At 38.5% G+C, this 17,092-nt stretch overlaps 1 protein-coding gene across 3 annotated transcripts in view; it reads right to left on the reverse strand.

Moving 5' to 3' along the window:
- Positions 1-8,864: 8,864 nt before the first annotated feature.
- MECOM (MDS1 and EVI1 complex locus) overlaps positions 8,865-17,092 on the reverse strand; it is a 581,310-nt gene continuing 573,082 nt past the window's right edge. For all 3 annotated transcript variants that reach the window (XM_030822789.1, XM_030822791.1, XM_030822790.1), the window contains 3 exons: positions 16,484-16,720; positions 15,499-15,682; positions 8,865-10,410 (listed from right to left, as the gene is read on the reverse strand). In XM_030822789.1, the coding sequence (XP_030678649.1) occupies positions 10,276-10,410; positions 15,499-15,682; positions 16,484-16,720 (556 nt within the window). In that variant the 3' untranslated portion in view covers positions 8,865-10,275. The remainder of the gene's footprint in view (positions 10,411-15,498; positions 15,683-16,483; positions 16,721-17,092) is intronic.

Raw genomic sequence — 17,092 nt, forward strand, 5'->3', positions numbered from 1 at the left:
TGGATATTAGCCCTTTGTCAGATGAGTAGGTTGCAAAAATTTTCTCCCATTCTGTAGGTTGCCTGTTCACTCTGATGGTAGTTTCTTTTTCTGTGCAGAAGCTCTTTAGTTTAATTAGATCCCATTTGTCAATTTTGGCTTTTGTTGCCATTGCTTTTGGTGTTTTAGACATGAAGTCCTTGCCCACGCCTATGTCCTGAATGGTATTGCCTAGGTTTTCTTGTAGGATTTTAATGGTTTTAGGTCTAAAATTTAAGTCTTTAATCCATCTTGAATTAATTTTTGTATAAGGTGTAAGGAAGGGATCCAGTTTCAGCTTTCTACATATGGCTAGCCAGTTTTCCCAGCACCATTTATTAAATAGGGAATCCTTTCCCCATTTCTTGTTTTTGTCAGGTTTGTCAAAGATCAGATAGTTGTAGATATGCGGCATCATTTCTGAGGGCTCTGTTCTGTTCCATTGATCTATGTCTCTGTTGTGGTACCAGTACCATGCTGTTTTGGTTACTGTAGCCTTGTAGTATAGTTTGAAGTCAGGTAGCGTGATGCCTCCAGCTTTGTTCTTTTGGCTTAGGATTGACTTGGCAACGCGGGCTCTTTTTTGGTTCCATATGAACTTTAAAGTAGTAGTTTTTTCCAATTCTGTGAAGAAAGTCATTGGTAGCTTGATGGGGATGGCATTGAATCTATAAATTACCTTGGGCAGTATGACCATTTTCACGATATTGATTCTTCCAACCCATGAGCATGGAATGTTCTTCCATTTGTTTGTATCCTCTTTTATTTCATTGAGCAGTGGTTTGTAGTTCTCCTTGAAGAGGTCCTTCACATCCCTTGTAAGTTGGATTCCTAGGTATTTTATTCTCTTTAAAGCAATTGTGAATGAGAGTTCACTCATGATTTGGCTCTCTGTTTGTCTGTGATTGGTGTACAGGAATGCTTGTGATTTTTGTACATTGATTTTGTATCATGAGACTTTGCTGAAGTTGCTAATCAGCTTAAGGAGATTTTGGTCTGAGACATTGGGGTTTTCTAGATATACAGTCATGTCATCTGCAAACAGGGACAATTTGACTTCCTCTTTTCCTAATTGAATACCCTTTATTTCCTTCTCCTGCCTGATTGCTCTGGCCAGAACTTCCAGCACTATGTTGAATAGGAGTGGTGAGAGAGGGCATCCCTGTCTTGTGCCAGTTTTCAGAGGGAATGCTTCCAGTTTTTGCCCATTCAGTATGATATTGGCTGTGGGTTTGTCATAGATAGCTCTTATTATTTTGAGATACGTCCCATCAATACCTAATTTATTGAGAGTTTTTAGCATGAAGCGTTGTTGATTTTGTCAAAGGCCTTTTCTGCATCTATTGAGATAATCATGTGGTTTTTGTCTTTGGTTCTGTTTATATGCTGGATTACATTTATTGATTTGCGTATGTTGAACCAGCCTTGCATCCCAGGGATGAAGCCCACTTGATCATGGTGTATAAGCTTTTTGATGTGCTGCTGGATTCCGTTTGCCAGTATTTTATTGAGGATTTTTGCATCAATGTTCATCAAGGATATTGGGCTGAAATTCTCTTTTTTGGTTATGTCTCTGCCAGGCTTTGGTATCAGGAGGATGCTGGCTTCATAAAATGTGTTAGGGAGGATTCCCTCTTTTTCTATCGATTGGAATAGTTTCAGAAGGAATGGTACCAGTTCCTCCTTGTACCTCTGGTAGAATTCGGCTGTGAATCCATCAGGTCCTGGACTCTTTTTGGTTGGTAAGCTATTGATTATTGCCACAATTTCAGAACCTGTTATTGGTCTATTCAGAGATTCAACTTCTTCCTGGCTTAGTCTTGGGAGAGTTTATTTGTCAAGGAATTTGTCCATTTCTTCTAGATTTTCTAGTTTATTTGCATAGAGGTGTTTGTAGTATTCTCTGATGGTAGATTGTATTTCTGTGGGATCAGTGGTGATATCCCCTTTTTCATTTTTTATTGCATCTATTTGATTCTTCTCTCTTTTCTTCTTTATTAGTCTTGCTAGCGGTCTATCAATTTTGTTGATCTTTTCAAAAAACCAGCTCCTGGATTCATTAATTTTTTGAAGGGTTTTTTGTGTCTCTATTTCCTTCAGTTCTGCTCTGATTTTAGTTATTTCTTGCCTTCTGCTAGCTTTTGAATGTGTTTGCTCTTGCTTTTCTAGTTCTTTTAATTGTGATGTTAGGGTGTCAATTTTGGATCTTTCCTGCTTTCTCTTTTGGGCATTTAGTGCTATAAGTTTCCCTCTACACACTGCTTTGAATGTGTCCCAGAGATTCTGGTATGTTGTGTCTTTGTTCTCGTTGGTTTCAAAGAACATCTTTATTTCTGCCTTCATTTCATTATGTACCCAGTAGTCATTCAGGAGCAGGTTGTTCAGTTTCCATGTAGTTGAGCGGTTTTGAGTGAGTTTCTTAATCCTGATTTCTAGTTTGATTGCACTGTGGTCTGAGAGACAGTTTGTTATAATTTCTATTCTTTTACCTTTGCTGAGGAGAGCTTTACTTCCAACTATGTGGTCAATTTTGGAATAGGTGTGGTGTGGTGCTGAAAAAAATGTATATTCTGTTGATTTGTGGTGGAGAGTTTTGTAGATGTCTATTAGGTCCACTTTGTGCAGAGCTGAGTTCAATTCCTGGATATCCTTGTTAACTTTCTGTCTCGATCTGTCTAATGTTGACAGTGGGGTGTTAAAATCTCCCATTATTATTGTGTGGGAGTTTAAGTCCCTTTGTAGGTCACTCAGGACTTGCTTTATGAATCTGGGTGCTCCTGTGTTGGGTGCATATATATTTAGGATAGTTAGCTCTTCTTGTTGAATTGATCCCTTTACCATTATGTAATGGCCTTCTTTGTCTCTTTTGATCTTTGTTGGTTTAAAGTCTATTTTATCAGAGACTAGGATTGCAATCCCTGCCTTTTTTTGCTTTCCATTTGCTTGATAGATCTTCCTCCATCCCTTTATTTTGAGTCTATGTGTGTCTCTGCACGTGAGATGTGTTTCCTGAATACAGCACACTGATGGGTCCTGACTCCTTATCCAGTTTGCCAGTCTGTGTCTTTTAATTGGAGCATTTAGCCCATTTACATTTAACGTTAATATTGTTATGTGTGAATCTGATCCTGTCATTATGATGTTAGTTGGTTATTTTGCTCGTTAGTTGATGCAGTTTCTTCCTAGCCTCGATGGTCTTTACAATTTGGCATGTTTTTGCAGTGGCTGGTACCAGTTGTTCCTTTCCATGTTTAGTGCTTCCTTCAGGAGCTCTTTTAGGGCAGGCCTGGTGGTGACAAAATCACTCAGCGTTTGCTTGTCTGTAAAGTATTTTATTTCTCCTTCACTTATGAAGCTTAGTTTGGCTGGATATGAAATTCTGGGTTGAAAATTCTTTTCTTTAAGAATGTTGAATATCGGCCCCCACTCTCTTCTGACTTGTAGAGTTTCTGCCGAGAGATCAGCTGTTAGTCTGATGGGCTTCCCTTTGTGGGTAACCCGACCTTTCTCTCTGGCTGCCCTTAACATTTTTTCCTTCACCTCAACTTTGGTGAATCTGACAATTATGTGTCTTGGAGTTGCTCTTCTCGAGGAGTATCTTTGTGGCGTTCTCTGTATTTCCTGAATCTGAATGTTGGCCTGCCTTGCTAGATTGGGGAAGTTCTCCTGGATAATATCTTGCAGAGTGTTTTCCAGCTTGGTTCCACTCTCCCCGTCATTTTCAGGTACACCAATCAGACGTAGGTTTGGTCTTTTCACATAGTCCCAAATTTCTTGGAGGCTTTGTTCATTTCTTTTTATTCTTTTTTCTCTAAACTTCCCTTCTCGCTTCATTTCATTCATTTCATCTTCCATCAGCGATACCCTTTCTTCCAGTTGATTGCATCTGCTACCGAGGCTTCTGCAATCTTCACGTAGTTCTCGAAACTTGGCTTTCAGCTCCATCAGCTCCTTTAAGCCCTTCTCTCCATTGATTATTCTAGTTATCCATTCTTCTAATTTTTTTTCAAAGTTTTTAACTTCTTTGCTATTGTTTTGAATTTCCTCCCATAGCTCAGAGTAGTTTGATCGTCTGAAGCCTTCTTCTCTCAACTCGTCAAAGTCATCCTCCGTCCAGCTTTGTTCCGTTGCTGGTGAGGAACTGCGTTCCTTTGGAGGAGGAGAGGTGCTCTGCTTTTTAGAGTTTCCAGTTTTTCTGCTCTGTTTTTTCCCCATCTTTGTGGTTTTATCTGCTTTTGGTCTTTGATGATGGTGATGTATAGATGGGTTTTTGGTGTGGATGTCCTTTCTGTTTGTTAGTTTTCCTTCTACCAGATAGGACCCTCAGCTGCAGGTCTGTTGGAGTTTACTAGAGGTCCACTCCAGACCCTGTTTGGCTGGGTGTCAACAGCGGTGGCTGCAGAACAGCGGATTTTCGTGAGACCACAAATTCAGCTGTCTGATAGTTCCTCTGGAAGTTTTGTCTCAGAGGAGTACCCGGCCAAGTGAGGTGTCAGTCTGTCCCTACTGGGGGGTGCCTCCCAGTTAGGCTGCTCAGGGGTGAGGGAACCACTTTAGGAGGCAGTCTGTCCGCTCTCAGATCTCCAGCTGCGTGCTGGGAGAACCACTACTCTCTTCAAAGCTGTCAGCCAGACAGGGACATTTAAGTCTGTGGAGGTTCCTGCTGACTTTTTGTTTGTCTGTGCCCTGCCCCCAGAGGTGGAGCCTACAGAGGCAGGCAGGCCTCCTTGAGCTGTAGTGGGCTCCACCCAGTTCGAGCTTCCTGGCTGCTTTGTTTACCTAAGCAAGCCTGGGCAATGGTGGGTGCCCCTCCCCCAGCCTGGCTGCCACCTTGCAGTTTGATCTCAGACTGCTGTGCTAGCAATCAGTGAGACTCCGTGGGCATAGGACCCTCCGAGCCAGGTGCGGGACACAATCTCCTAGTGTCCTGTTTTCCAGGCCTGTTGGAAAAGCGCAGTATTAGGGTGGGACTGACCCGATTTTCCAGGTGCCGTCTGTTACCCCTTTCTTTGACTAGGAAAGGGAACTCCCTGACCCCTTGTGCTTCCCGAGTGAGGCAATGCCTCGCCCTGCTTCGGCTCGCGCACAGTGTGCTTCACCGACTGTCCTGCACCTACTGTTTGGCACTCCCTAGTGAGATGAAACCGGTACCTCAAACAGAAATGCAGAAATCACCCGTCTTCTGTGTTGCTCAGGCTGGGAGCTGTAGACTGGAGCTGTTCCTATTTGGCCATCTTCCATTGAGTTCTTAATAGAAGTCTAGAATCTTTCAAAAGCACTAGTATTGTTGGTTCTGACTTGAGATAACCTGAATTTAAAAAGCCTGGACACCAGTCCTTAGCGCTCACCTTTCAAAACCTTCACAGCCAAGAGTCAGATGCCTAAATGTCTCCTCGGCATATTTGTATCCTGACAGCCTCACTGTGGGGGTTAGAGGGGTGCACATTTCCTCAGTTTTGGAATATTCCATTTTGGCCTTTTTTTTTTTTTTTTTTTTTTTTGACAGAGTCTCTCTCTGTCGCCCAGGCTGGAGTGCAGTGGCACGATCTCGGCTCACTGCAAGCTCCGCCTCCTGGGTTCATGCCATTCTCCTGCCTCAGCCTCTACAGGAGCCCGCAACCACGCCCAGCTAATTTTTTGTATTTTTAGTAGAGACAGGGTTTCACCGTGTTAGCCAGGATGGTCGATCTCCTGATCTCGTGATGTGCCCGCCTCGGCCTCCCAAAGTGCTGGGATTACACCACACCCAGCCCCATTTTGGCTTTTCTTCAGCTGTGCCTGAACTGGGAGGTCTGAGACTCTCAGTTAAGTGTGGGCTAAGGAGTCAGCCCTCCTGGATTCCCAGGCAGTCAGCTGGGCTCCTCTGAGTAAGGTTCTTAAATTTTCTGAGCTCCAGTTTTCCTCATCCGTAAAACAGGAATAAGACTGCCGGCTTGTAGGCCTATTATGAATGTTAGTTATGGTAATGAATATACACATTTCCAGCGTGCTATCAACATAACAGGCAGTTAAAAAATGAATAAATAATTTTCTTTATTCTTTACGGAAATTAATATTGGTAGATGGTCATTATCTAAAAATAAAATTATGAATGTGCCTACTCTTTGAATGTGTTTTCTTACCTTTTCTTGAATTTTTTTGAGAGTCCTCAAAAATTATACTAAAAAAAAATTGAGCAGATCTATTATACATCATGGTGACTATAATTAATAACAATATATTGATTACTTGAAAATTGTTAAGATGATAGATTATATGTGTTCTCCTCACACACACACAAAAAGTAAGGTAATGCATATGTTAATTAGCTTGTTTAGCCGTTCCATAATGCATTATATCAAAATATCCTGTTATATACCACAAATATGTGCAATTTTTATTTGTCAATTCAAAAAACAGGGCCAGGAGCGGTGGCTCATGCCTGTAGTCCCAGCACTTTGGGAGGCCGAGGTGGGCGGATCACTGGAGGCCAGGAGTTAGAGACCAGCCTGGACAACATAGTGAAAAACCATTTCTACTAAAAATACAAAAAACATTAGCCAGCCATGATGGCGCGTGCCTGTAATACTAGCTACTCTGGAGGCTGAGGTGAGAGAATCCCTTATACCTGAGAGGCAGAGGTTGCAGTGAGCTGAGATTGCACCACTGAGATCCAGCCTGGGGGACCGAAGGGAGATTCTGTCTCAAAAAAAAAAAAAAGAAAAAGAAAGAAATAAATAAACAATAATTCTGGGCATCTTATGTGTTTAAAAAAGTTCAGCTTGTGTTATTTTTTAAACCTACATTTTTTTTTCAAGAAGTATCTAACTTTTCCCTAAAGTGCCATATCTAGTTTTTTTTTTTAAGTTTAGATTTCTGTTGTATTATAAATTTTTCCTTGTAACTTAGTGTGTATACACACACACATTTTCTATTCCTTTTGACTGTTACCATGAAAATTATAAAATGTTTTGTAATTATAGAAATTTTACCAAATATTTTCAAAAAGTTATTTTGATTGTTGACATTCACAGAAACCCAATGAATTAGTAGGCACAGCAGTTATTATTACTGTTGTTTCATAGATGGAATGGGAGATATATGACTTTCCCAAGACCTTGAAGCCAGTTAAGTGGTGGAGCCAGAACTCAGACCCAGGCCTTCAATTTCCAGGTCCGAGATTGTCTCCACCATATCTCACTGTCCCTCTCCAGGGCCGTGTGGTGAAGGACTAGTGGCTAAATAAATGGAGGAAACAAGCAGAAATGTAAGGTTGAATGCCTTTTTGGAATTCGGAGGAACCAAGTCTTAGCAAACAACTGAAAGGTTATGCTCAAAGCCTAACAAGAAGCCAGTTGCATTGGGAATACTTGAACTGCTTCAGAATTTGTATATATATTTAAGACAAGGTCTCGCCCTGTCACCCAGGCTGAAGTGCAGTGGTACATTCCTGTAGCTTCCATCTCCCAGCCTCAAGTGATCCTCCCACCTCTCAGCCTCTCTCAATTAACAGGGACTACAGGCCTGCACCACCACTCCTGACTAATTTTTGTATTTTTTGTAGAGACAGGGCTTGGCCATGTTGCCCAGGCTAGTCTGGAACTTCTGGGCTCAAGTGATCCTCCTGGCTCAGCTCCCCACAGTGCTGGGATTACAGGCATAAGCCACCACACCCAGCCTGGTACATTCTTTAAAACAATGAAAAATGCCCTGCATATTCCAGATTTCTCTTTTCTCAAATATGCCATTCTTATGTCGTAAATACTAAATTCTTATTTGCCTTAGTTAATGGATTTATAGCTTAAATATATTTTCTGAATACTTCCTGTGCATACTTTCTGTAAAAAAATCAATAAACATACCCTATATTTTTAATTCTTATTCTACCCACATTTAGAAAGGATGCAAGGAGATTCTCTATGTATCTGATATTATGGCTAAGAATGGATAAACAAATGAATGAAAAAATCGGTCTGAATCTATTTGCACATGTCATACTAATTTATTCAGGCCTTGTTAAATCTCTACAATCAGCCAAAATTGGAATAAGTAAGTCTACTCTAAAACAATTTGGCATTATGCTTAAAGAGCAAAAAAATAAATAACTGCTCCCCCGGCAGAGAATTTATCTTATGGAAGTACTACTACTCACATTCCAACTCTGTAGATACATATATGAACACACAGAAACAATTATATGCTTGAAAATTAAAATATAATTGCTGACTAGCAAATAGCAGAAAAATCTTCAACAAAATTAAAGTGGTGGAGGAAATTATAGTAGATCAAATGATGGAATATTGGGAAACTGCTACATTATTATTTTGAAGAATTTGTAGCACTATGCAGTGTAATTTTTTTTGTCTTTTGACACAAGCAAAGAAAGAAAAAGCAAATCATGTTTACACTGGGTTATAACAATGAAAAAAGGATATTTTGCATGTGGACAAAAACTTAAAAGGAGCATAGAAAAGTCAAAGGTTTTCCCCCCTTTGTGAATCAGTTAACACTACTTGCATAATGAGAAACAAAAATAAGAAACTGAGTTCCTTTTGGCATACAATCCGTAGAAAACCTGTAAGTCGCTCTTTGTCCTAATTTAAGTGGATGCTGTGAACATGAAGTGATACCAGGACTGGGTTGTGGTGCACTTGAGCCCTGACTGCACCACATGGGGAAAGTTCAGAACAATGAGCGAGACTCATTGTTGCCCAAGAACTATCACTTATGCTATCTCAAAACAAAACAAACATACTCTACATTCCACATATCTGTAGGGCATCAAGATCTCAGCCATCATATCTTTAAATCATTGGATCCCAAAAGGAAAGTAAAATTGCATGAAGGAAAAATACCACACAGTGGGGAAAAATACTCCTTTTTGTAAGTCTTTATTTTTTAGTTGCTCCTCCCATAGTAATGCACTGAAAGGCATAACAGTTTATATTGTACAAAGCATTTGAAGAAAGTACCTCAACTTGCCGATTATTTCAAAATGAGATTACAAACAAAAAGAAAACAAATCTGGTTCCTCAATAAAGGGCAAAATAACTGAATACAGTCTGTTATTTACTTCTCTCTTTTAACATAAGTTTGGGAACACTTCATTTTACAAATAGGATTAACATGAACATAACATCGCACAAGCTTGCAGACAACCAGCATAAAATATGGAGTACAGCTTTTAATCAGAAGAATCATGCTTCCATGAAAGAAATTATAATCGTTTATACAATTGAATCGATTTCAGTATTACAAAAACTAAGTTGCATCTATTCGTATTTAGTTCATCAAGAAGGAAAACAAAACAAACAAACAAAAAAAAGGAATGTTAATAAAGGCCAAACACCATTTGGCACTCATACACAGGTCGGGTCACCTTGGTCCTTGAAATTCAGAAAGGGGTGTGCCTCAGACGTCATAAAGTAGTGGCTGACTGGAACAGTGCTATTTTAATCAACAAACAATAGTTTGCCAACAAATAAATACATGATACACGCAACACACACACAAAAATAAACATTAAAAACAGTGACATGATTGTCTAAAATTAAGATGTTATTACAAGGATTTGGCAAACAATTTATTAGTGGTACAGCGGTACTGGTGATGAATAGGTTACTTCACTGACTTAACCTCTTTGAGTGTGAACATCCATAGTTTACAATATACACATACACTTTTTCCCTAGTTTTAAACAATGTACTTAAGAAGGCAAAAGGGGGAACAAGTACTCCCTGTTATCAGTTTCTATAATAATTGACTGTGCATTTCATCCAACTACTTCTGTCTTCAAAGGGTTAAATTACATAAAACTTTAACGAAGAAAAAAATTAAATCTGTAATTAAAAGCAACTGTTCCCAATCATGTCAGGTGATCTTGTACAAAAGAGAATTCAGTTTCTATGGAGTGTTCATTCGTATCAATGCTGCCATCTCAACTGCCCTTCTCACCCACTCATATCCTAAGGTGGGGTAAACTGGAAGATGCCTTCAGCCCAGCAAGTTTTTTGTTTTCACTGAATCACTTTAAGTCGCACTGATTGATCTTCCAGAAGTCAGCAGCTGCCTTTGCTGTGCAAAACAAAATATCGAGAATAAATAGTTTCTTTTTTCTTTCTTTTCTTTTTTAAATCATTCAGTTTAAGGTCACTGCACTTTAGATGAGTGACCCTGCAGGTTTATAAGGCATTCTGCTCAGCAGTCTTGTAAATAGTCCTATGTGAAAGAGCCATGCTACTGTTGGACTTGGTCCCACTCTGGTCAACCTTGATAACGTCATACGTGGCTTATGGACTGGATAGCACTGGATTCCGCTGCAGCCCTGGCCATACTGTGCCACACGTTGGAAGAACTGTGGGATGTAGAATGGAGGGACTCCTTGTCAGACAATGACAGCATCATAGCATATGCCTGGGGTAAAAAGGAGAGAGACTCAGTAAATGGCATTTGAAAAACATCACTTTTAGTTCAAAGAATATTGTTGGTAAATGGAAAGGGATGGGACCCTGAGTAGGGGCATCCTTCATGGGTGTGTTTGGCAAAGAAGGCATATTTTTTTGTAGAAATCACATGGGATTGCTGCTGGCCTTTAGTGCCTAGGGGCCCCAAAAGTGACATGCGCTACAGAACCAAAAAGAACTATCCTACCTAAAATGCAAATAGTGCCTCCATTGAGAAAAATCAGTCAGTCTCCTGTTCAACTATAAATAGTCATCCATCCACTACGTATGTTCAGTTCACCAAAAATATTATTGTGTGCTTATGACTGAAACCTCAAATATTAATAAGATATAGACCTACCTTGACAGAGCTGTGGCCTAGTAGAGGATACAGCCTGACTCCTACATTTTATAACCAAAAGCACTGAAGATGCTTGAGTGACTTGCCCAAAGTCACTCAATTAGATAGACAGTGGGAGAAGCATAACTAAAATGTATTTCTGCCCAACGTTTAATCCATTGTCTTTTCTCCAATTTCCCTCCATGCTTGACATACTCAGTCCTGGCACCCATAAGTTGAGGTGGATCAAATCAGCTCTACCGAAAAAATAAAACCAAACACAAGACCCAACAGTGTTCTAATCAACTTGTTTTCCAGTGTCTGCTGAGCAGAAGGTGCATGGAGGTGCTCTGTGAGGAAGTACTCTTTCTTCTCTATTATCATGTCAAATTTTAAATAACTGTTCAGAGAATCCCCTATTTACTGCCAAGCAAAATATTCAAATGAAATGTTTGGTCTTGACTTGTAAGTGAACTTTTCACTGTTGATTTGCTATTGTTGGTCTCATCCATTGCTAAACTTGCTTGTCAAAATGCTGCTGAAGTGGAATCATTAAAGTCCTGCCAAAGACATTCCACTGTCTGTAAACAAAGACAAAATGCCTCTGTTGTTAGGAAGAATTTCATCTCTGGGAGTCATGCTGAGACATGTGGCCAGTCTGTGGTTTCTTCCGTAATCATTGCATTCAGTTAGAAAATCTACCCTTGCAGGCTGATTTTTGATTTGCTGGGTCATCGCTCTAAATGTACACATTTGACTTTTATGTATGCAATTTGCCTTTTGGACCTCTACAATATCTCATGATCCATTTAACAAATATTTCTTTTTTTTTTTCTTAATATGAGATTTATTTATGTTTCATATATACATTATACACGTAACCTGAAGGTAATTTTATAGAACATTTTTGATATGGTTTGGCTCTGTGTCACCACTCAAATCTCATCTTGAATTGTACTCCCATAATTTCCATGTGCTGTGGGAGGGACTCAGTGGGAGATAATTTGAATCATGGGGGTGGTTTACCCCATATTGTTCTCGTGGTAGTGAATAAGTCTCACAAGATCTGATGGTTTTATCAGGGGTTTCCGCTTTTGCATCTTCCTCATTTTCTCTTGCCACCACCATGTAAGACTGACTTTTGACTCCTGCCATGATTCTGAGGCCTCCCAAGCCATGTGGAACTGTAAGTTCAGTTAAACTTACTTCTTTTTCTTCCCAGTCTCGGGTATGTCTTTATCAGCAGCATGAAAATGGACTAATAGCAGTAAATTGGTACCGGGAGTGAGGTGTTGCTCCTCCTTTTGTCCTGAATAAGCTGAAGTTCTATTAGGCCAAATATGGAGTAAAAGGCAAACTGCACTAAGGTAAGGTACCAGCCATAGGACTTAAAACCCTCCACTGAAAATATTAATTCCTGTAAATACCCATAAATTAGGTAAAATACAAAAACTCCAGCAACACATATGAAAAACTGAGTAAGTTTGTTAAACTTGCTGAGATTCATGCCAAGTACCACAATGTCCTCAATTGACTGGATGTGTGGTGACATTGTTTGGGTTTTGGATGGCACAGTGATAGAAATATATTTCCTGGAATTGTTGAACTTGAGATCCATTGTTATTTTGCTGCATTCAATGCTTTCAGAGTTATTTTTGTTGGTTTCCTGGACTGTTATGTTCTGTATGTCTTTTGCTTGCTGTGTCAAGTCCATGCCATTATGCCTTGATTAACTGCGCTCTGGAATCAATCATGGCCCCAAGGCCAGTATGTCACCCAGAAGGGTGACGGCAGTCTGGGTGGCGCCTCAGCTAGATGGAGCATCTCCCCCTCTCCAGGTCTGTTGCCATCACCTCCTCTTCCTCCTCCTCCTCTCCCACTCCTGCACTTTCCACCGCGGCGGTCGCCTCACCGGAAAGCACTCAACTCCGGCGCCCGCAAGCCACTTCCGCCTATGTAACAAATATTTCTTAAGCATCTACTCTATACCAGGCTCTGTGTTAGATCCTAAGAAATTAAGAATAAATAATATAGAGTACTTATTTTTGGCAGAGTTTAAAGTATGGGTTAGGTGAGCATTGAACCTAAATTATCTATTCTGATTATGTACCTACTTTTAGAGAACAAGATAAAGAGTATTCTCAAAGAGTTAAAACAAATTCTGATGTTTGGGAAGATAAAAAGGAGTACAAAGAAAATTTTGGAATTTTAAGTTTTAATCCTGGCTTTAAACCTGCCTCTACTCACCTAGCTGTGTGACCTTGAGCAAGTTGCTTAACCTTTTAAGCTTTACTTTCCTCCATAAAACAGATGATAGCAATAACAGTACTGGCCTCCAAGAGTTGTGGAGGAATCACACGCACTAACTTACATAAAGCGTTTAGCTCAGTGTGCCTGACTGAGGTAATACATAAATAGTACCTATTACCATGAAATTAATTTTTACAGGATAGAGTTTCTTGAGGAAGAGCACATGCAAAATGCAGCTACTATTATACTGGTCAACTGTTTTCAATTCAATCACTATAAAAATTTCAGACTATAAAATTACAGAATAAATATATGAATGCTTTGACTAAAGGATCTGAGCCTTTAGATTCTAGAAAATGGCAAAACAGCATATCTGCCTTTTGGTAATCAAAGGAAATAAACATTTTCATATATAAGGATCAGTGCTCAGCATATAGCTGGTAGTTAATAAATGAATGAATGAATGATATTATGAAATAAAGTGAATTTGCAAAAAGGCCTGACCATTTTCAAACTAATCTATATAACGTGATCAAGTAACAAGAAAAATATGACTTAGGATTGCAAAATGCTAGTGTTTCTTACAACGGTAACAGTCCAGCTGGGTTGGGACTTTATGTCAAAATGCTGGTACTAAAATGTGTTATAATTATATCCCTTATCTGTAGGTTTTCAAGCCCTTTTGCTTTCTATCACTTCTGGAAGTTTCTGGAGTGTTTAGGTATTATATCTTACAATAAATGAGAAGCATTTTTTCGTGGACTAATTAAAAGAAATTTAAAAAGAAAAAACCATGGCCAGGCGCAATGGGTCACACCTATACAAATCCCAGTAATTTGGGAGGCTGAGGTGGGAGGACTGCTTGAGCTCAGGAATTTGAGACCAGCCTGGGCAACATAGTGAAACCCCATCTCTACACAAAATTGAAAAATTAGCCTGGCATGGTGGTGAGCGTATATAGTCCCGGTTATCCAGATGCCTGAGGTGGGAGGATCACTTGAGCCCAGGAAGTTGAGGCTATAGTGTGCCGTGATTGCACCACTGCACTCCAGTCTTAGCAGCTGAGTGAGACCCTGTCTCAAAAACAAACAAGTAACAAAAAACCAAAAACCTTGATACTCAAGTTATCTCTAATCAACAAAGATGGAAGAATGGGAAATCAAGGGTTAAAAAAAAATACTAGCCACCTCTTATGGATGTCTACCCTAGCTAGTTTATCTTTAATGTTAAAAACTGAAAACTTCATTTTTATCCCCATTGAATAAAAATCCACTTACCCCTTTTACAATGAAGAAATGGTACCTATAGTCTTTAAGTGATGTTCTTAAGTTCATGGAGGTAGGCTCTGGGAGCCTCTGCAGATGCTGGCTGCTTTGACTTCAGTTGAGAAAGAACATTTATTTTGCCTATTACCATACATAATATCTCAGAACTTTTTACTAAATTGAATATTATTTAATGATTTGTATTATCCCATTGACACAATGTTTTTCCCACCTTCCTTGGGATATTATTACATTTGCTGTTTGTTAAGACCAACCCAGACATCTTACTCAAATAGAAAATCATTTCCAAATGTACAAACTAATATGGTCACATTGCAGGTCAGGCCACCTACAAAATGAACTAATGGATCAGGCAATTAGACCACAGCGCCCAATAAATATGTTCATAGGAAGTTTCTTTATTTTTAATTGACCTGAATGAACAATCCGGTTGAGTGTGGATGTCAAACAAAAAAGTACCGACTTCCTTTATTTTGTAACAAAAACACTGAGGCCCTTTTAATTGCTATTTATGGACCCTTAAATGGATTTATTTTTAGTTACCATAGTGCTGATACAATGTTGTAGAGCCTAATAAATTTGAGTACCATTCATTCACTCATTCATTTGTTGAATTTAAAATTGACAGGTTTTATTTCAAAATCTGCCAATAAGTTGGTGTAGACCTTTGGCAACTCACTTCATTTCTGATCCTCATTTTAATATTAAATTACAACATGAGATGACTTGCTAATTAACTACACCTAACAATTTACTAGACATAAAAGGGGACAAAAAATAGAATTCACTTTTCAGAAAAATCTTTAATTACATTGACAAAAGTATAGACATGGAAAATGACTCTGAGGTAATACATAAATATTTGCAAACAAACATGATGAACTAACTGTACAGAAGTAAGAGAATTACAAAGTCAGGGAAAGATGAGTGTAGGATGGGGTTTGTCATAAAATTTCTACGCAGAATGCAGCTAAATTAATTGCTTTCTTGCTTAACTATTTTGGATTTGGTCACAAACACAGTAAAGATATGAAAATTTTTAGAAAGGCATCTGACCCCGTTTGGATTCTAAAATATTTCAAAGATAGATAGATAGATAGAATATTTGCTTTTTGGTAATCAGAGGAAATGTACGTTTCATGCATAATGTAACCATGATGCTGTACTATAGGAAAATCTGTACCTGCGATTTGGACTTTCTGTGTAACGGCTGCTTAAGTTCCTCTGGCACATGGGAAGTACTAAAAGAAGACAGCTCAGCTTCAGAATATTGATTATCTTCCATTTTCCTCATTTTGAGGCTATCTGTGAAGTGCCTTATATGATCTAAAGCAGAAAGTCCACTTTTATATTCTTCCTCTTTATACCTAAAATGAAGCAAAGAAAAACACAGAAATTTTCTTTTCATTGGTTATCTAATAAAATCACTTTCATTTGAATCTATACAACTGACAAACTTCATATTGTATCTGCAAGGTAAAGTAGCATGCATCAATTATTGGGTTTTTATAAATATTTATAAACATCATGTCTTAAAACTACATTTCTGTTAAGATTTTTAGTAACTAAAGCCAAGCATATATTTGAGATAAGGAGTTAAAGTCAGTGACACATTAGTAATGTGCAGAGACAGAATTCATATATTCATAATTTCCATTTAAAGTAAAGCTAATTATGACAATATTTAGTCAACATCCATCATGAAAATATAATAATCCCATCAATTTAACTGTTTGGTTATTTCTTTTCATTTAAAAAGTTATCATCTATATAGATCACATATATATCTAATGAAGTGAAATTTATCTCAATTATACTTAACTGATCATACCAGATTATTGTATAATTAGACAATGCAAAATCTCTTTTTCTTTCAGTTTTATAGGTAGAGTCTAACAATAAATGATTGTGTACTTATGTAATTTTCATTTTATCTTTCCCACCTCAGGTTAATCAGAGTTGCACCAAACCTGATGTATTTATATGCTTGTGGATTATGTTGATGGCCACCTTCTTTTCATCTATTTAAATCTGATCCACCGAGTATCCCTTACTAATTCAAGTTTAATTTTTGTGATTTATAACTCACAAATTGCTTATCACAGGAGGAATTACAATGTACATGGATCTACTCTAGCTTAGTTTCTAAAGTCACCCAAGGTACTCACCGCACTGGGGATGTCTTGCAACTCATCTCCAGGGCACTGGTTTCTTCATAGTCATCCTCAGGGTTTCCTTCATGTAAATTACTTGTCACTGGTTCCTTTCCTGTTTTTCCAGTAATATCGTTGTCTTCATCCTCCTCATCTAACAACACCTCATCTTCAACTTCTTCATCATCCAGCAAGTCTGAATTTTGACTGGTCACCAAAGCCTTTTCATCTTTAAAATGACTGCCATTCATTCTTTCAAAAGCATTAAAAAAAAAAGTCCAATTGTTGGTTTCATGTTTAAAATCGTAATTTGTTCCTTTACTATGTCTTCCCAACAACAGTTTAGATTTTCAACACTTACATCGGAAATGTTTTATTGTTTATGCTGTACGTCAACCATGAAAAAATAATGTGACTTCACAAATGGGAAGATAAAGAAAAAAATAATTGTATGATTGTTCAGATTACAAATGAAGCCTCTGGCAGGACCTGAAAAACAATCTCGGTCTCCTATTTCTTATCAGGCTTTGCTTGATAATTGATATTGCTATATATATCATATAAAAAGGCACATAAATATGTTCTCAGCACAATTTACCTAATTACCATATAAGTAAGTACCCA

This window comes from Nomascus leucogenys, chromosome 11 (genome assembly GCF_006542625.1).
Source record: "Nomascus leucogenys isolate Asia chromosome 11, Asia_NLE_v1, whole genome shotgun sequence".
NCBI classification, from domain to species: domain Eukaryota; kingdom Metazoa; phylum Chordata; class Mammalia; order Primates; family Hylobatidae; genus Nomascus; species Nomascus leucogenys.